This window comes from Phyllostomus discolor, chromosome 3, assembly GCF_004126475.2.
Source record: "Phyllostomus discolor isolate MPI-MPIP mPhyDis1 chromosome 3, mPhyDis1.pri.v3, whole genome shotgun sequence".
Classification (NCBI taxonomy): domain Eukaryota; kingdom Metazoa; phylum Chordata; class Mammalia; order Chiroptera; family Phyllostomidae; genus Phyllostomus; species Phyllostomus discolor.
In genome coordinates this window covers 197,951,657-197,974,180 of record NC_040905.2, presented here as the reverse complement: position 1 = coordinate 197,974,180, position 22,524 = coordinate 197,951,657, and the positions used below count along the sequence as shown (strand labels likewise).

Genomic DNA, 22,524 nt, shown 5'->3' with positions numbered 1-22,524 from the left:
AAACTCAGTATGGTGAGAACGTCCTTCCTACTCAATTCAATGCATAAATGTAATACAATTACAATTACAAGCAGTTTCTACTTGGAAACAAGTGATTCTCAAGTTCATGTAGTAGAACATGAGTCAGACTAATGAAAACGGTGAGAGGAAAGTAATTGGGAGAGACGTTTACCAAACATTAAAATATCTAAAACCACCCTGGCTGGTGTAGCTCAGTGGATTGAGCATGGGCTTGAGAACCAAAGGGTCACAGGTTCAATTCCTAGTCAGGGCACATGCATGGGTTAAGGGCCAGGTCCCCAAGTAAGGGGCACGCAAGAGGCAACCACACACATTGAAGTTTCTCTCCTTCTCCTTCTCCCTCCCTTCCCCACTCTCTAAAAGTAAATAAAATCTTTAAATAAATAAATATATATATGTGTGTGTGTGTGTGTGTGTGTAACCAACATTAACCAAAACAGGGTGGTACCAGAACCAAAGTTACCACACAGCTGGGTCTGTTTCTGGACTGTAACCTAACTCGTATACCCGTGTGTCCATGCCAATGCCAGTACCACCCTCTTTTAGTTATCAGAGCTTTGAAAGATTTTACTGCATATGTTTGGAAAATAGGGCCTCAAAGCCACCCATCGTTGGTCATTCCTCAGTCCTTTTATAACCTTAGAACCATCCAGCTATAGGTGAAGTAGGGCCCATGACACCCTCCAGCCCAAGAGTAGAAAATGTAAGCGAGGCCACCCCCACACTGTGATTACACATCACTAACCAATCTCGGCATCTCCTTCCCACTACGGGCTACCCACAGAACAGAAACCAACCAACCACAGCTGGAAATCGTAGTGAAAAGGCTGGGACATCTCTGAAGTCCAACCCCTTTTCATGTTATGGATCATTACAGTTTCATCCTCGTGACAGTTTTGCACTGTCCTAGTGCTCTCAATCTTTACCCATCTAAGTGTCAGTCTACCCATGTGAGAGATGCGAAGACTGATGGATGCCACAAGACGTTAAGTGATTTGCCCAAAGTCACGTAGTCTGAGAGGGGCAGATCTGGGTTTTGCAACCAGTAATCTGCCTCTGAAGTGCACACTTCCCCAGCCACGTGGCTGTGCCTCTTACCTGACTGAGCAGTCCGTCACCTAGTAACCGATTTTCCTGGGCCAGAGCAGCACCGTGTGCCACGGCCCTCAGTCCCACGGCACGCACTCCTGCCAGGCCTCCTGTCCAGCCTTCGTAAAGCTACACTGTAACCGACATCTTTGAATATCGAATATTTTTTATATTTGTACACTTTAATTCCTCTCCTTTGGATACATGTCCAAAGAGGGATTACTGGGTCATGGGTAGACACTAGTTTAACAAATTTCCATACTACACACACGAGCATAAACACACACAGTTTCTGCCATTCCCACGTAAGGCATTTCCTGGCACTAAACTTTAGAAATCTGCTGATGTGAAAAAGAAATAGAGCAAATCCCTCAAAAATGTTTTGGCTCACTTTATTATTATGAAAGGGGTTCATGTTCAATAAAGAAAAGTTAGAGTGTGTATGCAAAAGAGGAAAAGAAGACCTACAGTCCTATACCTCCCCGAGATAATCTCCAATAACGATTTTGCTCTCTGGGGCTCACTGGAACCTGAGCTTTCTAATCACTTCTAGGAAACCGGTCGCTCCACAGCTGCCTGCTTCGTGTACTCACATCTTAAACGGAAAGTTACAATATTCATCGTGAGGACGGGGGAGCCAGACAGGCCGCACACACCTGATCTGTTCCTTACCTACTGGAAAGAGGCTCTGGATTCTACCTGCTCACAGCTGGGAGGTCCTGGCAGGAGAATCCAGTACCCAGGCTTTCTTCAGGGGCCTCCAGGTTAGCATATTTCATAAGACCCATTGTGGGGTCTTAATATCAATTTAACTGAACCACAGTCAGCATTTTCCTTCCCATTTTTTTATCTTATTGCTGTTCAAGTACAGTTGTCTACCTTCCCCCACACACACACTGCTCCCCTGACCCAAGCCCTCCCCACCTCCCTCCCCAGTGTTTTCCTAAATAGAAGACATCAGAATGCTTCACAAGTAATTAAGCTAAATACTGTTCCCTGCTTTTGCTTTTCCTTGTATGTGTACACATGAGTGCATCAGATGGCGACATGAAGTGTACTTCTTCCTGTGGGTCAGTCATGAAAGTCGGAGGGATACTCACTGCCTTGCCTTGCTCTGAGACTTGGATCGAGTCCTGGCCTTGCAGCTGTCAGTACAGGACACCAGGAGGGAGCGAAGAGGCCACATTTGCAAAATCACTTTGCAAAGTTAAAACACTGTTCTGACCTGAGGCCAGGTTACCTAAGACTTAATTTCTTCCTCTGACTTTCCCTACCCGCCCCTCATATCTTATCTCTCTCTCCCTCTCTCTCTCTCCCTCTCTCCCTCTCACCTACCCCAGCCCCCTCAGAGACAAGAGTTCTGGTTAAGTGAACATTCTGGTGGGCCCACATAAAGGGGATAACCACATTTAGGCACAATTTTGTGATTCATCAGCTTTCAAAGAATTAGATTTATAATAAAATATGGGGATTGGCAAAAGTACTTCAACAGCTAATACAAAACAATAATTATGCAATAAATAATACAAGAATAAACTGTTTCGTGTACTTGCAACTATAAACCTACTTTTGCCCAACCCTGTATACTCAACACTAAAAATTCACTACAACTAAGTTCATCTTTCTTTGATGATTCATGCTCTTTATTTCATTGGCCCAGAATGCTCCACTCCAACCCTTTCCTCCCACGGACCCTTCTTTAGACCCTCAAATCTTACCTGTCCTTCAAAGCCAAGCTCAAATGCCACTTCCTCCAGGAAGTTGCCCTGGATTCCCTTTACCTTCATCTTTCCCTCCACCAACACCCCTGGCAACCAGTCTTCAAGCACTGAACAGCTTCTACGGCACTTTACTGATGTCTATAAACAGAGTTCATATTGATGCAGCACCCTGGCACCTATCAAGGCTAGCAACTGCCCCAACCTGGTGACCACTACATGTGACAATTTAATAAAATTAATTTATTAAAACAAATATTTATTGGATAGTTGGGAGATGGATAAGTTTAGAAGGTGTTTAGAATCTCAAAAGAGGAAGGATCATTATCCCAAAATGGTGCACTTGCAAAAATGCAGAAGAATGAGTTACTAGAGAATTCTGGCTAATGAGATTAAAAATAATTTACTGAAAAGTTACTGTATTTTTCAGACTATAAGATGCACTTTCTCCCCCCAAATTTGGGAGGAATAATGGTTGTTAATGCTGCTATTGAGTCTGTTTACATTGGCGAAATATGTTATTTATGTTATTAAATATTTTACCACATTTTTTGCTTCAAAATATCTTTTCCTATTTTCCTCCTCTAAAACCTAGGTGCATCTTATGGTCCAAAAAATATGGTAATATTTGTGTAAATAACTGATACAGGGTTAGACATGAAGTTAACAGATATCATCATGGAGAGGTGCAGAATTGTGGAGTCTTTTTTCTGTATATATTCTAGGTTTTTTTCATTGAATGTGAGCCCCATTCACAACAAAGTCAATGACACATTTTTTAAAGAATTTACCCAATTTACTGTCCAAGTCAACAGAGGATGCTAGATACTATGACCAGTAAGTACCCCCAACAGAGCAGGATATGTGGAAATTCAACTAATGTCCAAAGGGGATGGCTTTAAAATATCAGAGTATTTTATATACGAAGATGTTCTTTATAGTGTAATTTTATGATGAGAACCAACCTAAATGTTAAATAAACTATGTTCGGCCCTGGCTGGGTGGCTCAATTGGTTGGAGCATTATCCCATACGCCAAAAGGCTGCAGGTTTGATTCCAGGTCAGGGCACATACCTAGGTTGACTAAGGGTCTGATTTCTGGTCCTGGTGTGTAAGGAGGCAACCAATCGATGTTTCTCTCTCACGTTGATGTAGCTCTCTCTCTTTCTCTCTCTCTCCCTCTCTGACCAACCCTTTCCTATCTCTCTAAAGTCAATAAATATATATATCCTTGCATGAGGATTAAAAAAAAAACTATGTTCATTCTCTTCTATGAATATCATGCAGTTTTGAAAAAATGATTAGGAAGACAAAGAAAAGACAGAATGTTTGAAAAGGCAGTAGGCAAAAACTCTGATATATTATGACTCAAATAATAAAAATGTTTATAAAATAACTAGGAGAAAATGCACCAGATTTTAATAGTGAATATAAGGGGTCTAGAACGGATTCAGCACTATCTTTTTACTTCCTTATTTTCTGATATTTCTGTAATATCATTAGTTTAATTATTTAAAATTAATTTATTAAAACAAATGTTAGCATACATCGGCCATTTAATAAATCCTGTTTCAGATAAGCCATGACTGTTGCTTCCCATGCAATTCCACCAGCACAGGCTAGCACCGCTCTGTGCCACGTGCAGTGGAGGCAGAGCGTGTGTATATGGTCCCGAAGGCAAGACCTCCATGCACCCACGAGATATGAAATGCTGTCCAAGGAGGCCCATAGGCTTTGAGGCAGGACAGACCTAGGTTCCAAACTCCACGCTCCCACTTTACAGACACAGTAAATGAAAGCACCAATGAGCCACCTAGAGCAAGTGACCCAACTCACTGAGCCTGTTTCCGTAGCTCTAATGGCCCTGAGCCCACTCTGGGTAGCAAGGAGTCTGTGCAGTGAAGGAGCTCACCGGAAAAACTGCCCCAACTTGGTGAGCGCCATATGTGATGATTTATATGCTATTTTATAAGTCTGTTCTTAAGACATCATTCTAGTGTTAATGTTTAGTTTAAGGTGATCAAATTAAAAAGCATGATACTTGTACACCCAGGGAAATGTAACAGAGTCCAGAAACAGACCTAAGGATGTGGCAATTTAATATAAGATGACAATGGCATTTCAAGAGTTAAAGATGGATCATTCAGTTATTGGCTGACCATTCAAGTACAGCAAATAGCTCGCCATTTGGGGGAAAAAAAGAAGAGCCTGATCCTTATGTCCCTCCTCGAAAGCAAATACATTCCAGACATATAAACAATTTAGATGTAAGAAAACAAAACCTATACAAAATCATAGAAGACATAAGGATATCTTTATAAATTCTTTGTTTTATTCCCAGGGACTTAATGTTAGAAACAACTCTACTATGAGGACTCATCACACGCTTCTTGCACGGAATACAGGCACGAGGATTTCTTGAGCGTACAGGAGTGCCCCTCATCTGCGGTTTCACTTTCCAGTTTCAGTTGCCCACAGTCAACCGGTGAAAACATTAAATGGAAAGTTCTAGAAATAAACAACTCATGAGTTTTAAATTGCATGCCATCCTGAGCAGTGTGACAACATCTCGAGGGCCCACTCCATCCCGCCCAGGAGGTGAGTACATCCAGGTTGTATATACCACCTGCCCACTTGCCACTGCATAGCCTTCTCGGTCATCAGGTCACCTGCCGTGGCACTGCAGGACTGGTGCTCAAGTTACAATTATTTTACTTAGCATTAGTTGCAAAATTCAAGTATGGATGCTGTCAATTCAGGTATGCCAGAGAGAAGCCATAAGGTGCTTCCTTCAGGTGAAAAGGTGTGTTATATGTATAAGGAAAAGAGCATGTAAAGGGTTTGGTGCCACCCATGGTTTCAGGCATCCATTGGGGGTCTTGGAATGTATCCCTGCCAAATAAAGGATGACTACTTATGTTCCTAGACAACAAACTTTTGATTTGTTAGCCTACATAAATGTTTAACTTTTAAAAATCCCCTTAACCACTTTAAGTGTATACAGTTCAGGAGTGCTCAGTACAGTCTCAGTGCTGTGTGACAGATCTCTAGAAATCTCTCCTCTTGCAGAACTGAAGCCGTATACCCACCGAACAACATCTCACCACCTCCTGGTCCCCCGTCAACCATCATTCTCCTTTCTGTTTCTAAGAGTGACACTGCTGTACCCACCTCATGTGAGTGGCATCAAACAGGACATGCCTTTTTGTGACTGGCTTATCTCACTTAGCACCATGTCCCCAAGGTTCAGCCGCATTGTAGGGCATAAAAAAAGGATTCCCTTCTTTTTTAAGGCTGAATAATATTCCATTTTGTGTATATACCACATTTTGTTTATCCATTCATTTCTTTTTTTAAGATTTTATTTATTTTTAGAGGGAGGGGGAAAGGAGGGAGAAAGAGAGGGAGAGAAATATCGATTGGTTTCCCCTCACACACTCCCTATCCGGAACCTGGCTCACAACCCAGGCATGTGCCCTGACCAGGAATCAAACCAGCGACCCTTTGGTTTGCCAGACAGCACTCAATCCACTGAGCCACACCAGCCAGGGCTCCACTCATTTATTAATGGACACAAGTTACTTCTACCTCTTGGCTACTGTGAATAATGTTGCAATAAATACAGGTGAACAAATACCTCTTTGAAATCCTGCTATGAATTCTTTTGGATATACACCCAAAAGCAAGATTGCTGATCATATCGTAATTCTATTTTTTATTTTTTGAGGAACTATTTTCCATAGCAGCTACACCAAACAGTACGCACGGGTTCTAACTTCTCCACATCCTGGCCGATACCACTTACGTTCTGCTTTTGTGTTTGATAGCAGCCATCCTAACAGGTGTAAGATAACATCTACTGTGGCTTTCAATCTCTCCGACTATTAGTAATGTTGAACATGCTTCCGCATGCTTGTTGGTCACTTGTGCATCTTCTTTAGGCAAGTACCTGTGCAAGAGCTCTGCCCATTTTTTAAGTAATCGGGTTATTTTGTTGTTGTTCAGTTGTATGTAGGAATTCTTCCTGTATTCTGAAAATCATCAAATATATGATTTGAATACATTCTCTCCCATTCTGTAGGCAGCCTTTTCACTATCAGTTCTTAGTGTGGCAAAGTCTTTTAAAACCTAACACCAAAATAATAGAGACAGACGCCAAAACACAGAAAACGTACACATTTTATTTGACCACCACCACCACCACCAGATGACATTAACAAAGTTAAAAAAAAATAACTCTAGTGAAAAATACCTGGAACCTAAATGACAAAGAGTCAATATCTATAAAATTCAAAGAGCCTGGAAAACAAATAAAGGAAAAGATAAGCACCCCCAAGAGAAACAAAGGGCAAAATGCTCAAACAGGAGATTCACAAAAGAAATGCAAGTGGCTAATAAAAACATACCAATAGCTGTTTGATCGCATTCGTTTGCCCACTGGGACATCAAAGATGCAGAACACTGGTGATGCAAGGCGATGCCACCACGTGTAAGAGGAGCACCGGCAATCTCCGAGAGCAGAAACTCAGTCCACGCCACCTGCGCAAGGGGACCCCAGCTTGACCCAGCGCTCAGCCTTCTCGAGGTGAAGCTATGGAGGTTGCCGTAACAGCGAGACACGCTGTGTATACAGATTAGAACTAACCCAAACCCAACAGGGCAATGGATGTTGGGATACATGTATACATAAACATGAATAGATACACATATATACATATACACACATATATTCATTCATACGTACTGATGAAGAAAGAGATCCATGAGTTTAAAAAGAAAAAGAGAAAGCAGGCTACAGAGCAGCACGTAGAACTCACCCCCATTTGTATAAAACTATAATCATATATATTTAAGTATCGAAGAGGAGGCTTGCCTCATGTTCACCAAAATGTGAACATTGGTTATTTCTTTACCATAGGGTTTTGGGTGATTTCTTTTTTTTTAAATAAGCATATGTTTCCATACTGCTTGGAAGTTTTTGTAATGAATGTGTTATTTTAATAAATCAGAAAATTTTTTTTAGTTGGAAAAAAAAAGAGAGAGAATTAACTCTTGGACAGCCATTTTGTGTGGTCAGGAAGTCCTGAGTTCAAGTTCCAGCTCTGACACTAACAAGCTGAACGACCTTGGGCCAGTTATTTAGCTTCTTTGTGTCCTAGATCCCTGTAAAACAGAGAGGACAGTAATTCTATGCCATGGAGTTAGTTTGAGGGTAAGGGGACTAACAGTAAGTAGGTTCTCAATAAATATCATTCTCGTCCTCCCATTTGAGCTCATTACTGGAAGAACTTACCTATACTTGTCACATATTAGGTGCCCAAAACGTGTCCGGTAATTGAAGGAGATAGATGAATGGGATGGGTGGATGGACAGATGGTCATAAGGAAGGACAGACATCTAAAGGATGGGAAGATAAAATGGGTGGATGGCGGGTAGGTAGAGAGAGGGATGGACAGGTGAACAGCTAGACAGACAGACTGATGGGCAGACAAACGTATGGACTGTGTTTCCCAAAGATGACCACATGAACATATATCCAACCCCACGTGTTCAACATGAGGCTGGCACAGCTCCATAGAGAACTGGGGGTCACGTCTCTCCTCTGAACTGAGGTACGTCTTTGTAATCGCCTCAACCCACAGACTGCGGTGGAAGTTAAGTCATGCTGGATTCTCTCCCTTAGAACACGCAGTCTGGAGCCTCACGGCACCATACAGAAGTCAGGCCATGCATGCAGCCTCCGTGCTGGAGAGCACATGGATACAGATACAGATGGATGGATGGACACCCGAGGAACTTCAGCTGTTCAAGTCTTCCAAGCTTTCAGCATCACATATGACAGCAGAGAAGACGGTAAGAGGACCCAGCCATACTCACCATACAACCACAACCACAGGGAGACCCTAAACCAGACCAAACCACTGAGCTCCTCCCAGGTTCCTGACCCACGGAAACCATGAGACAATAAGCAATTATTGTTGTCTTAAGCCGCTCAATTTCTGGGTGACCTGGTACAAGGCAACAACCATCTAACGCAGACGGTAAGCCAAGCATGTGGGGGTGGGAGGACAGAGCGGTGCTGAGGGGACGACTTCTCCACAAGGAGCCCCGGAGATCAGCACATCTTGTACTAACACGAGGCCCTGCACAACTCTCTCGTCCATTCCAACGGCCGCCTGCTCACCTCCCGATTCCTAGCCTTTCTCACCTCGGCTGTTTATCCATGCTACTTCTAAAACCCACCCTCCAGCTCCAACTCTGAGTAATCAATTGTCCTACCACCCCCTGGACAAATTATCAGCACACGCTTCCTGAGATCACCTAACCCAAGCCCCTAGTGGACAGGAGGGGAAACTGAAGCTCCCCAAAGAGAAAATGAATTACCCCAAACCGTGGCTGAGTCATGAGCAGGGCTCCAACGGGAGGTCCAGGTTACTCTCCTCCAGCAGCCCGGGGGCTCCAGGATCCCGAGTTTGCGTGCTGCCTCCGCCACTCCACCGCCTGTGACGGCAGTCCCATCAGGGCAGCGAGCGATGCCACAGGCCCTGGCTGGGACTTGCCAGAGCGCTTGGCTGCAAGCATACCTTACATCTGTCTGGGCATAAATTTGCATTCTGAATCCAGGAGGCCCCGATTCCAAGTATGTCAAATGTAATTAATTACAGCAAACCTTCTGCAACTGTTTTCAAATGCGGTATTCAAGGCTCTGTGCACAGGAAACACACAACCCGCTTGTCTGGGTGGGGCGCTGCTGGGCGCGGCTGGGAGCCGGGGCATGAGGGCCTGGGAGCCCAGACCACAGCCCTGCGGAGTGGGGAGGTCAACTTCCCAAGACACCACGCTTTACTACCAACCCTTGAGGGCACGGGCAGAGCATCTGAAGGACCTGGGCTCAAGTCCCAACCCAATCACCTGGTGCAAGTTATTCCTCAACTATAAAATGGGGATGGCCATCTTAAAGGCTTCTCTGCTCTCGGGTCTGGTGCCAGGGCTTGGAAGACTCAAAGGGGTACATTGTCGGCCAGCTTTTGGCGACTATCTGAACTTGAATCCAACCGCCACTGATTAGCTGTGTAATCTTGTGCGCTTCCTCTCACCTCTGAATCTCAATACCCTCATATGGAAAACAAAACACGCAAACAAACAAAACCCTAGTCTCCAGGCTGATTAAATGAGATAATAGATGTTAAATGCTTAGCCCAGCGCCAGGAGTATAATAAACACTCGGTAAATGGGGAATGACTAGAGTTCAAGGCAGAAACATTCTATTTTGCAAAAGATCAAGTGAAATAAATGAGAACCCTACACATCAGCCTTTGGACAGAAAGCATTCCCAATTAAAAATTCAAAATTTGTAAGGCTGAATTTCTGGTACAGGGCTCAAACTCCTTTCAAAGCACCAAGCACAGAAGAAGTGGGCTGTAAAGTCAGAGACCCGGGTTCCAGTGAGCTCTGCTGCTCCCCCTGGGGCTAGCCGCCCGCTCCAGTCTCTCTACCAGGTTAGCGGTCAGGGTTGCCACCCGCCCTGCCCACCCTACGTGCTCCGCCCACTATGGCAGTGTGCCCTCTGGGTCTTCCAGAAGCCCTGCCTCCCAAATCATCACAGAGAACAGACACACCTTCCCAACAGAATGGCTTCCAGACCCCCCTGGACCCCAAAGCCACAGTCCCTAACATGACCTGGGTTTCTATTCTCTGCACGGTGCTCTCTTTCAGAAAAACCCCAGTTAAAACCCAAAGACGTTGCAGAAAACAGATTTTGAAATTTTTTGGCAAGCGGAGAAACTGTTGGGGGTAATCTTTTAGATTTGTTCTTGCTGGCCTTGTTAGACTCACTTTCTTCCTTCCTAAGTGTTTAATTAATGTTTAGGGGAATGGATGAGCAAAGTGGGAAAGAGCTTAAACTGCCTCCCGAATTACTGCTCATCTCAATCTCTCCCTCCCTCCCTCCATCTCTCTCTCCTTGCCCTCTCCACCTCTCCCCCCGCCCTGTGTCTTTTCATAAATTCCCATCACCCCCTCATTCCAACCACCCGGTTATAGTGATGCCTACACCACTGATCATCCTTTCTTCTCAATCCCACACTGAGTCCTGCAGTCTGTCCAGCTCGTTACCTGGTGGAGCCGCTGTGTGTCTCTGAGCAAGTCACGCCCCCTTTCTGAGGGGAACAGGCTGGCTTCAACCCACACAGTCCGAGAGGAATATACCAGAAGCACAACCGGGAATTTCAAGTTTTCTAGTCACCTCGTTGTTAAAAATAAAAAGTTAAAGCCCTGGCTGGTGTAGCTCAGTGGATTGAGTGGGAGCTGTGAACCAAAGTGTCACAGGTTCGATTCCCAGTCAGGGCACATGCCTGGGTTGCAGGCCATGACCCCCAGCAACCGCACATTGATGTTTCTCTCTCTCTCTCTTTCTCTCTCTGTCTATCTCCCTCCCTTCCCTCTCTAAAAATAAATAAATAAAATCTTTAAAAAAATTAAAAAATGAAAAATAAAAAGTTAAATAGTGAAATTCATACTAATAACGTATCTTATTTAAAGCCACTATATAAGATGTTATTTCAACCTGTCATCAATATTTTAAAAATTATTACTGAGATCCTTTCCATTCTTTATTTTTTTTCCCTACAAAGCCCATAAAAAGCGGTGTCGACTTGACATTTACAGCATGTCCCAATCCAGGGTGGCCGCCGTTCAATGGCGAAGAGACCTGTGCCCCATGGTCACCACTGCGTACCAGCTGGCACACGTTCAGATAATCCCTGGTCACCTCTGGAGCACTTGACTCCTCTGACCCAAAACAGAGACAAGCCTCATGGCAAAGTCCACCTCAAGCCAGCAGCAGCCCCCCAGGGAAGCTGCTCTTCCCTGCGGCTTCATTTCAGGCCAGTTTCAGTTTTATTCCAGATCAGTTTCACTTTCTGCAGTTCCAGCACACATTATAAGAAACACCCATATACACACACTTACATTTTTAGAGTTATTTTTCCCAATTGATGACATTACCAAAAAAAAAAAAAAATTTTTTTCCAGCATCCAAAAATGCCTTCACCTGTTCTCCCCGGGTATTCCAAGTGCCCCGTCTACGCCCAGCTGGCTCACAGAACTCAGAGCCCAGAATAAAACAGAACGCAAATTCTCTGCAAAACTTCTCCCTATGAAAACTCACATCCATAATTCTCTACAGTAGTCTTGGGGCTGCTGGGGATTTGTCTGGCAGAGGCTCAAAGCTGAGAGGTAGGAATGGCTCAGCCCTCAGGCGTGCTGTCTTGGACAATAACACATCCAGCGCGCCGGCCAAAACAGCTACTGACTTTAAGTGTTACCAGCAAGCCCAGGGGCTTGCCGGGGGGGACACTAGGGCCTCCTCGGCCCTACAGGAGTCATTTCCACCCATGGGGGAGACAGCAGGTTTTGCTTCTCCCTGGGAGGCCCCCTGCCCCACAGACATCCCCCCACCCTGCCCTCACCCCAGGACCAGGGCTGGCCCCTGGGAATCAAGGATTTCAGCCCTGACACGGAGCTCACTTCACTAGAAAGCAGGTTTTCCTGTGTTTTCGATGGCAGACTGGGGCGCCAAGCACCACCCGACTCCATGTACTCTCCTCAGCTTATATATATGAAGCTTCCTTCTGCTTTGTCAGCCAAAATATTTATATCCTTTTTCTGCCGACTCAATACCATACTCACCTCGGCCTCCTTCCTTTCCCTTTTAAGAAAAGAAAGGAGTTGTCGCCGCCAACATGTCTCTCCAGGCCTTCATTTCGCTGTTCATGCAGCGCTCTGGAGTCCACTGTGTGATGCCTGCAGGAAGCCTGGGAGGGGTTCATGGGTGGTGGACTGCTCTCCCACTTCACAGACCGACAAACAGAGGCTGTGTCAGTGGGCCCAACGCCAGTGCCTCCCGGCGCCAGGCAGGTCACACGTGTGGCTGAAGCGGGAGCAGGGTGGGAACTGATCAAACAGGAGAGCACATACCCCGTGAAGGTCTAAAACTTCCAAACTTTTTAAACCTTAGACCAACGTCCAATTTGTCTTGTGGGCACCCATCTGCGACTCTGGGTTTAAACAATTTACCCAACAGAGCACTAACAATTAGTGCTAGTTACAGAAATGAATACGTGTTATAAAAAAAACACCACATATTAGGGCGTCGGTTTAAAAAGCATTTTCAAATAGGTTATTTCATTTCATTCTTGGGAAAGATCATTCCATCCCATTTCCCAGATGCAGAACGAAGACTGAGTGACTGAGAGACTGGTCTGTGGACTTACAGTATGTGAAACAGCAAACTTAGGGCAAATCCAGGCAGGATGCCATCCAGGAACCCCAGGGCCTGCCTCGCCCCTCTGCCGCATCCTGGGCACTATAGCAGTGAGCAAGGGACATCGCCTGCCCCACCCAGTGGCCCAGCCACCAGTATCTCCCCCTTTGAAACCTGATCACTCCGGGATCAGGCAGAGAAGCAGGTCATCCAGCCCTGCTTTGATGACAGCCCCGAGGGTATCTAATTATAACAGTCAGGAGCCTCTATTTCTCAAGACCAAATTAACTTTAATTCCTTTTGACACAATGTATGTGCAAATAGTAGGGAGAAAGCATTGCAAAATCCGAGGCTGGAAGTTCCACCTCTGCCTGTTCACCGAGGTTTTGGACAAGTAGCTCCACCGCACTTCTGAGAAAGAGGCAGACACTAGATCAGAAATGACAAATTGGCTTTATGTCCATCCCATGCTAAACACAACTCACTGGTAGCATCATACGAAGGAGGATTCTGAAGCCACTGGCCAGTGCAAAAGCTCAATGCAAAAGACCGGCATGATCGATTAGCAATGTCTGCCACAGGTTTGGAAATAGGGAGCAGTGCCGTGTATGTTACTTAGTTACCATTCCTGGATTAGATGGTGGACAAATAACATACTGTAAATGAAAAGTACTTTGCCCATTACAAAGCTTTTCTCCTCACATCCCTCACAGCGTTTTACAAGAATCTTGTGCCGTTCCTTGGATGATCATCATCATCATCATCATCATCACCTCTATCCCAACTTTACAGACAAGGAGAACAAGTGCAGGGAGATGAAGTGCTTTGGAAAAGATCACGAAATGATCAAGAGTGGAGCCGAGAGAAGAGCCCAGCCTTGCCCCTGACCTTCAATCTGCTCATCCCACCCTTGGAAATGCCCAACCCGTGTTCTGCTGCTGGCAGGGCAGCCCGTGCACGTGGCTGTTCAGAAGGGCACAGTTTACAAAGCATTGCCGCTTCCCTCCCACTGGCCTCATACACCTTCTAGAGAAGCAAAGTTAGAAAAAGAGAGGGATGCTAACTTGAGTTCCAGAAGCTTCTGCCCAAGGTGAAGTCCTGCTTCACTGGACAGGTGGAGAAGCCAAGCCCAGAATAAGTGAGGTTAATACACACACACACACACATACACACACACACACAACTGGAGATTCCTAATGTCACAATCCACCCTACCAGGAACATGACGAGACACTTTATTCCCTCAATTCCAAGATGCTAGATACACCATCGATTTCGTAACAGCTTTTTGAGAAGAAAAAAATATGAGGGAGAAACAGCGTGCTAACAGAGCACACCCATTGTAACACATACCCCAGTTTCAGAAACGGGAGCATATGGGAACATGACCACTGAGGAATAAGGTCTCCCTCAAACTGGGCTCCTGTGCTCACTTGCTGAGCTGATCCACACATTAAGTGTTAAAAATGGCAGTGTTTTATAAAACTTACCAAAAAAAGATTAAGCAAATAAACAGAATGTTCTCAGCTTTCTCCCATAAATTTCCCTTCATCTTTGGCATCTGCAAAACAGAAACCAACCAAAGATGGGGTCTGACCGCACATCAAATCACACAGTTGGTTACTTTACGTTGAAGGGGCCCACGTGCCTTGCGGGTTCTGCAGACGGCCCCTTAGCCTTCAGGTCCTGGGCCCGAGGCCGAGAAGACGGGCTCCCAGAGGAAACACAGAGGACTGTCCAGCCCCTGCCACCTCGAGGCTGCCCCCATGTCCACCTCCTCAGAAACGCTGAGGGCCATCCACCCCACCTGCGAGTCGGCCATCCGGATGTTGGTCCTAGATGGCCTCCAAGCTGCTTAAACGAAATAGTTTCCACAGCAGAGTGAAGGGGGTGGGAACTTTTTTTTTTAAGATTTTATTTATTTATTTTCAGAGAAAGGAAGGGAAGGAGAAAGGGAGAGAAATAGCAATGTGTGGTTGCTTTTTTAAAAAAAGATTTTATTTATTTATTTTTAGAGAGGGAAGGGAGGGAGAAAGAGAGAGAGAGAGAGACATCAATGTGCGGTTGCTGGGGGTCATGGCCTGCAACCCAGGCATGTGCCCTGACTGGGAATCGAACCTGCGATGCTTTGGTTCACAGCCTGAGCTCAATCCACTGAGGTGTGCCAGCCAGGTGGGGTGGGAACTTTTTAAAAATTCCCCCAGACGTGTAAAGTCAAAGAAGAATTACTCCCATCCAACAAGCCCCCTCTGCTTTATCGTTCCCAGGGGAGCCGGCTCTAAGAAAAGGTGCTGTGTGGCTCCCTCATCCAACACAGGTGTTGACCAAATGGCCAAACCCAAAGCGGCCACCAACTCTTCGCTGGACTCAAACCCTACTGATCTGAGCTACTTCCAAAAAATCAAATTAAGTCAGCAAAAAATAGTTATGGAGCTGCAGCTCTGTGCCAGACCCTAAAATGAATAACCCATGATCTCTGCCCTCAAGGAACTCATGAGCTGGCTAGAGAAACAGAAATGCAACCAACCGATTCTCATCTGTGGGTCCAGAGCATCTGGAAGCACCGCAGAGTGGGGAGAGATGAACTCTACCCGGGGAGGCTCGGGAGGGCTCCACAGGAGAGTGTGAGCAGGCGATCCCTGGGGGGTCTGGTTTCTCATGGAGCAGAGAGGAATGAGGGGAAGGGCGCCAGAGACAGGAGGCCCAGCATCGGAAGAAGCTCAAAGGTGCACAGTTCCCCAGGATTAAGGTTTATGGCCTTTCAACACTGTGCCACAGGCTTTGAATCAAATCCAGAACTCTTCGGAGGAGCTAGAGCATCCCTGGAATGAAATCACTGAGGACGCCTTGGACAAGAAAGATGTGGAAGGCCCACAAGACGTCTTGTCCTGATCTGTCTTAAAGGACAACTGAAAAAGTACGCCTTTTCTGTTGTTACCTAACTTTGCCTGTTAAAGATAATAAGCCAAGAAGTTTTATTTGGGGGACTTGCTGTTATTGGGACTCAGACTCCCCAAAGTGTGGAGACACCCATTGGCCACTGGGTCAAGAGCTAACTGACAGGTGTTGACCACCTTCCAAGGTCCACTTTCTAAGGACTGGCTGGGTGTTTCCACAGGTGCCACTTCGTTGAACTATAAAACAACCCTTCAAGGTCAAGATCCATTACCCCCTTTTTTCCAGATGCAGAAGCTGCGGTTCCACAACCAGAAGCGACTTCCCCAAAGCAATACAAAGCCAACCGTGCCACGAGGTTGGATTTCAGTCCCCAGTCTGGGTGACCACTTCACCAACTCAGTGAATGTCAGAAAATTTCTGTGCTTCTGACCTAAAGGCCTAGCCTGGGGGAATTTCCTGGTGGTTTCATGTTTAGTTCAGAAATGAATTCCACTGACAAACTACCTTTGCCCTCTCTTCTTCCTCCTCTTGAACCCCAACCCCGCTCTTACTCACCTCCCACCTCCTTTTCTCTTCATCCTTTCAGGCCAGACTTGACTTCAACCCTGCCTCCTACGACTGCCGCCTGCTCTTCTCAACTTCAATGGCATGCCTGCTGAAGTTTCTGGCCATCATCTGTCATTTTAAACTTCAGCATTCTGGCCTAACCCTGGCAGAAGACTGCTCTGGGACAAATAAAAGGGAGGTATGGACCACTTCAGCCAGAAGAGGCTAAATGAATGAATGGGACTCATCACCACTATCAACTGAAATGCCTCCCAAGCAGATAGGGCTCAGGAAGGAAGTCCCATCAACAAAACCAAGAGCTTTGAAAGATGCGTCACTCACTCCCTGAGGCCACCCAGTAACGAACAGATGGAACACTGGTCTGACCCCGCGCTGACCGGTACAGAAGTCACTAGTCACGTGCAGCTGTTGAACCCAGGAAACGCGGCTAATCAGAAGAGACTTAACACGCCCCAAAGAAAGAATGTAAAATATCACATTAATAATTATGTTAATGCATACTGAAATGATACTATTGTCAACATATTACAATTAATTTCATCTGTTCCTTTTTATATTTTTAAAGGATTGCTAGAAAATTTAAAACTACATATGTGACTCATATGTAGTTTTATGAGGCTCAAGTCATATTTCTATTGGACGCCACTGGTCTATTTAAAAGATGAGAGACTAACACCACAATTCTGGAGGGTTTAGGAAGTGCATGCACACAAAAATACGGACACACACACAGAGTCTGTGTGAAATTTAAATACAGCATAAACATGAACCCTAACTCCAGAAAGAGTCCTCTGGCGAACTGAAGTACAAGTGAGGAATAAAAGTAACTGTGACAGCTCTCCCTCCCACCAAGACAGGGATTCCAAGTGACTCAAAATCTCCTCTCCGGCAAGAACATCTGGCAAAGACGTGGCCTTCCCTCTAGCACCTGTCCTGCAAGTCTCATTCAAGGTCAACCAGCTGGGGGGCGAGCCTGACCACCACACAGCTTGAGACTTCACAGGTGGCTCTGAAGACAGGCTCCACCAGGGGACACACATGTGGCACAGGACACCTGCCCCACAGGGTTCACGCAGAAGTCAGCTAGGGTAACAGATGAGAAACCAGAGTACAGGCAGTCCAGTGTAACCGCGGCACATCATGGTGCATCACGCAGTCCACACCTTTCACACTCTTTCTAACCATGACTCATAGAGCAATTCCATTTCTTATCATGACAGATTATCAGCAAGTATAAATAAAACAAAAGTCTCACCAGACAACGCTCACCTTCAGTATTGTGCTACGCCCTCCTGTTTGTGTTCCCTTGTATACTATTTTTTTTGTGTTGATTGTGATGCACTAAATTGATTTTACAACCCACTGAGGGGTCCTGACACAGCCTAGCCCGGGAATGGTTAATAAGAGGTACACTCCCCATTCTGGGATAGACACTGCACCCCTCTCTCCAGAATATGGGCGTGTGAATGTGACCTCAGAATCCTTCTCAACACAGTGATCCAGGCAGCTTGGAGTCAGAATCAGCGATGAAACCTACATATACATTATTGTTGCTCTGATCCCAAGCTCTCATTTTACAGATGCAAAAACTGAGGCTCAGAAGGAATAAATAATCTGGCCAAGGTCATACCGCAAGGCCGGGAGAAAGCTGGGGCTCCTGTGAAACCACAAATGTACCTCACTTTACATCAGCAGAGAGGAGACAACGACCAACACAAAATATTTCAAGGACACAGAAAAAATTCAAATTTCACCGTGACCATGAGAAGTCAGGCTTACACGTCCAGTGGAACACAGCAAGGAAGTTCTTATCACCCCACCAGGGAGAAGAAGACAGGAGGGCCCTGAGGTCAGAGGAAACAGCATTCCAAGAGCCGAGTCAAAGGTGGGGGGTGGGGGGGGACTGTATCTGACAATGAAGGAGTTTTTAAACTCTGTTTCTCAAATGAAACAAACCATGGGCTATTTATTTTCTAGGACCAGGGAGAGGTCAGCCTTCCACTGACCAGCCATCTTTGTTGCTTTCCTTCTGCAAAAGCAAGAGGCCTTGTTCAAGTTCACCACGGTGCAGGACTGAAGTATAAGCAAACCCTGTTTCCTCGCTGGGTCCAAAGTCAAGCTATAAAGCAGGCCCTTGAAATTTCAAACCTTATTAGAAAAAAAAAAAAACTCCTTAGGCAGAGAAGCAAAACATTAAGTAATAAGAGTCTCCACTGTGAAAGTGAGTATAAATGATCTTTCACCAAAATAACTCAGCCCATCATCAAATTACCACCCCTCAAGTCCAATTTGCCAGATTTTTTGCCCAATATTCTAAGAGCGTGTGGTGAGCAGACATGGGCTAATAAAAATTAGCCCATAGATCCATTTCTGGTCACATTTTCACCTAAAATGGGAGGTGACAGAGGCAAGGCCCAGGTCAGCTCTCAATCCTGAGAGACGCCAATAGAAACAAAAGAAAACTGACCCCGCCTCCAATAGTACCATCATGCACCTCTGTTTCCTCTACAACAAACATGATCAGAATAAACAATTTTTTAAGGGAAAAACAGGTCTACAACACACAAAAAATGATTTCCCGTTTCTAGCCAGGAGTTCCCTTTAAAATCTAGACAACACAACAAAATTTCAGCAGAATGGAACGAAGGAATCCGAGTTGCGTGTCACGAGAGCCAGGACACACAAAGGGACAGGCTGCAATTATTTTTATTCCTTGCACCAGAAATAACCTGTTATCTACAACCCTGACTTTTTCTCAGATGCCTGGTAGGGGTGCCCACCTACCCTCCCCAGGCCAGGGCACAGCTCTCTTCTATCTCCTGCTAAACTCAGGCCTACTGTCTCTTGAGGCCACCGGAGCCCTTGGAAATTATAAATTCTTTGACCGTCCTAGACATCGGCCTAAATAATTCAACAGAAAAAAAATTTTAATTATGCTACTTTAAAAAAAAAAAAAGCTCATTCCAAATATGTCAGAATGTGGCCAGTCAGCCCTGAAGGATTTTGTTACTAAAAAAATAAAATCTCCCAAATGCAACGGCGATGATGGGAAATGTCGAACCTCTGCCACTGTCAAATATATTTCACAGAATTCATGTCCCCTTAGAAATCTGAATTTCTACAAAACAGGGTTGGGAATCCATGGACTGGGACTACCATTTCTTCCAAGACATCTGGTGACTGATGAAGGGGGTGCAGGGCCTCCTGCCCCAGCCCTGTGTGACACCCCCATCAACTCCCCACCCAAGACCCCATGCTGCAAATGCTGACAATATTCCCCCCCACCCTTTGGACAGAAAAATGAGAACTTTTTTTGTTTTTGTTTTTGGTTCAAAATCCCCAGCAAATTCAATCAGATAGTAAATTCATCACAAATAACCCTCCAACTTTGGGTGGGTATCTTATTTTCACCTGTTAAATTTTAATTTGGTCAATATTTGTCTTCCAAAAAAATTTTTTTTTGTTTCACCTTCATTTGATCTATTCTAAGGCCAAAAATACATCAAATGTTGTTTGAACATGTGCTTTCATGTTCCAAATGCAAGAACCTTTGGGTTTGGCTTTTGTTTGTATTTTGATTTTTTCCTTCAAAAATAAAATTAAATTTTTATGCTAGAATCAATCAAATTGGTGTTTTACCTCATTTTTTCAGCAAAGTAAGTGTTCCAAAAGGGAAGGTGGATAAGAATCAGAATTTTCATCTCCTTCCTCTGTCCTTCCCTTTTTATCTTTCCTTCTTAAATTAGTAAAATTTGTGCTTCTAAAAAAAAATCACAAACACCCTAAAAAGATAAAGGCTAATGGATTTTTCTTCCCCTTTGAAAGTAATCAAATTTGTGGAATAAAAATAGCGAGTGTTAATAAACTACCAAGCCCAAATCACAATCAAAGAGGCCTGAAACCAATCTACATTTTTTTTAAATAATAAATTTTTCAAATTGGAAGAGTGAACAAGCACAGAAAAGGGAAAATTTTCTTCCTCCAAAAATTCCTCAACCCTTGTCTTTATCAACTGATTCAGTTGTATGTCATAAAAAATGAGCTTCTGTGAATCCACTGTTAGTTTTTTCATAATAATGTTAATTATGCATATCTTATTTTAATGGCGGTCTCTCCTACAAATCTGTGGGCTACTCAATTTGTATAATGTAATGCATTTACGTTTTTTCCACTTAATATTGCTCAGAAAAGGTTTCTGACATTTTCTGAATAAAACAACAACAAAAAGAAATGCCTAGACCTTTCAGAAAACAAAATCAGAAAACACTCTTAATTATTCCATCAAAACAAAACAAAATAACACAAAACCCAACATACACATGGAAAAAATGAGAGGATTTCACTCTAACTTTTCCAGTTTCTGTTTTTCTTTAGAACCTTAGGATTTAAATGCAGTAAAATGTAAATGCAAAATTTAAAAAAAAAACACCTACAATTTCTGGGTGTGTCCAAAGCCAACATTTTAGGGTCTATTTTCTCTTTTAAATCCTTCCTTCTTGGAAATAGAAAAACTTAAATATTCCCAAATGGTGAAATTAGTCTTTTTTGCCCGCTAAGCTAAACAAGTTCCAAATTACAATGAAGTACAATTTCTAATTGCTTCATAAAGCCAATTTCTCCCAGTTTTCCCTAAACTCAACAATTTCCCTCCTTTCCTCATTCCAGTTAGTTTTTTTCTCAAACTAAAATGAGTTAGGCAACCAAATTGACTTTGGTTTTAGGAGGCTTTTTGCTTTCATCCCTTCAAACACTGAATTCATTCAAATTCCAGCTTAATTTTCATTTACATATTATCTGGATTTGGCTTCAGAAATAAAAATTGTCTTCATGTTCCTGGGAAGGTCAAAGTGAAAATTTTCACCCCAAAAAGGAAAAAAAAAGAATCTCTTTCTCCACCACTGCCTTGTAGAGCAAACTTTTGAAAAAATAAGAAATAAAAAATATTTCTTTTCAATTTTAATTTCTTTTTTATTTACAAAATAGTATCCTCTAGGTGGCGTCATTTTAATGGGAAAAAACTACCGTTTGAAGAAAAATTAGAAAAAAAAAATGAGAAAGGGAAATATGGCCTTAAAAAAAAAAGATTGTTGCAAAGATGGGGGTCCAGAGAGGAAAAACCTCCCGGGGGGTCATCAGGAACCCGGAGCGCTGAGAGGGTCAGGGGGAAATTGCAAATTTGGAGGGGAGGGGGGAGAGCTGGAAGGGGTTGCATTTTTGCAAAATGTGAATTGTCCAAACTGAAATGGCTGCTCTGTTCTCTCACCGCTTTGTTTTCTGGGCTCCGGTCCGAGCCCGGGGCCGGAGAGGGCGCCGAGTTGGGGGTCCGAAAAGACCCCATCGTCTCCCCCACCCTCTTCGCACCCCGCGGCGCCCGGAGGGGGGGCTATCCAGACCCTGACCCTCCCGTTAGTGCCCACAAAAAGCCCGCAAACGTGCCCAGGCACTTTGCATTTGGCAAATATTGCAATGAAGTGGCGCAGCGCCCCGGGCCCCGGGCCCCCGGGGTCCCCTGCGCAGTGCATGCCCCCGGCCCCCCGTCGTACCTGCGGAACCGCCGCGCCGCCCGGCTGGTTCATCGGTCCGTGCGGGAGGAGGCGGCCCCGGCGCGTCCTGCTCCTCCCGGGCCGGGCTGCTGGTGCGCGCACAATGCCGCCGCCGCTGCCGCCGCTGCCGCCGCTGCCGCCGCTCCCTCCTCCGCCCGCCCCGCTCAGGCCGGGGGGGCGGGGGCGCTGGGGGCGCGCGGGGGGGGCGCCCGGCCCTCGCCCCCACCCCCGGCCCGCACCGGCCGCCGCCGCCGCCGCCGCCGCCGCCGAGCCGCCCCCCGCGGGGCTGCCGTCGCCCCCCGCCGCCCTGCCCGCCCCCGGGCCGGCCTCGCCGCGCGGCCCGCGAGCTCCGGGCCTCGGCCTCCGCGCCGCCGGCCTCCGCGCCGCACACAAAGCCGGCCGGCCCCCGGGCACGCCGCTGCCA

General features: G+C 45.4%; 1 protein-coding gene across 13 annotated transcripts in view; it reads right to left on the bottom strand.

Annotated features, from left to right (window-relative positions):
* Positions 1–22,250, bottom strand: part of ZNF618 (zinc finger protein 618) — a 167,086-nt gene extending 144,836 nt beyond the window's left edge. For 8 of the 13 annotated variants that reach the window (XM_028533021.2, XM_036022098.1, XM_036022097.1 and 5 more), the window contains exon 1: positions 22,101–22,250. In XM_028533021.2, the coding sequence (XP_028388822.2) occupies positions 22,101–22,133 (33 nt within the window). In that variant the 5' untranslated portion in view covers positions 22,134–22,250. The remainder of the gene's footprint in view (positions 1–22,100) is intronic. The other 5 variants (XM_036022107.1, XM_036022109.1, XM_036022110.1 and 2 more) reach the window with 2 other exon arrangements.
* Between the last annotated feature and the right edge of the window lie 274 nt (positions 22,251–22,524).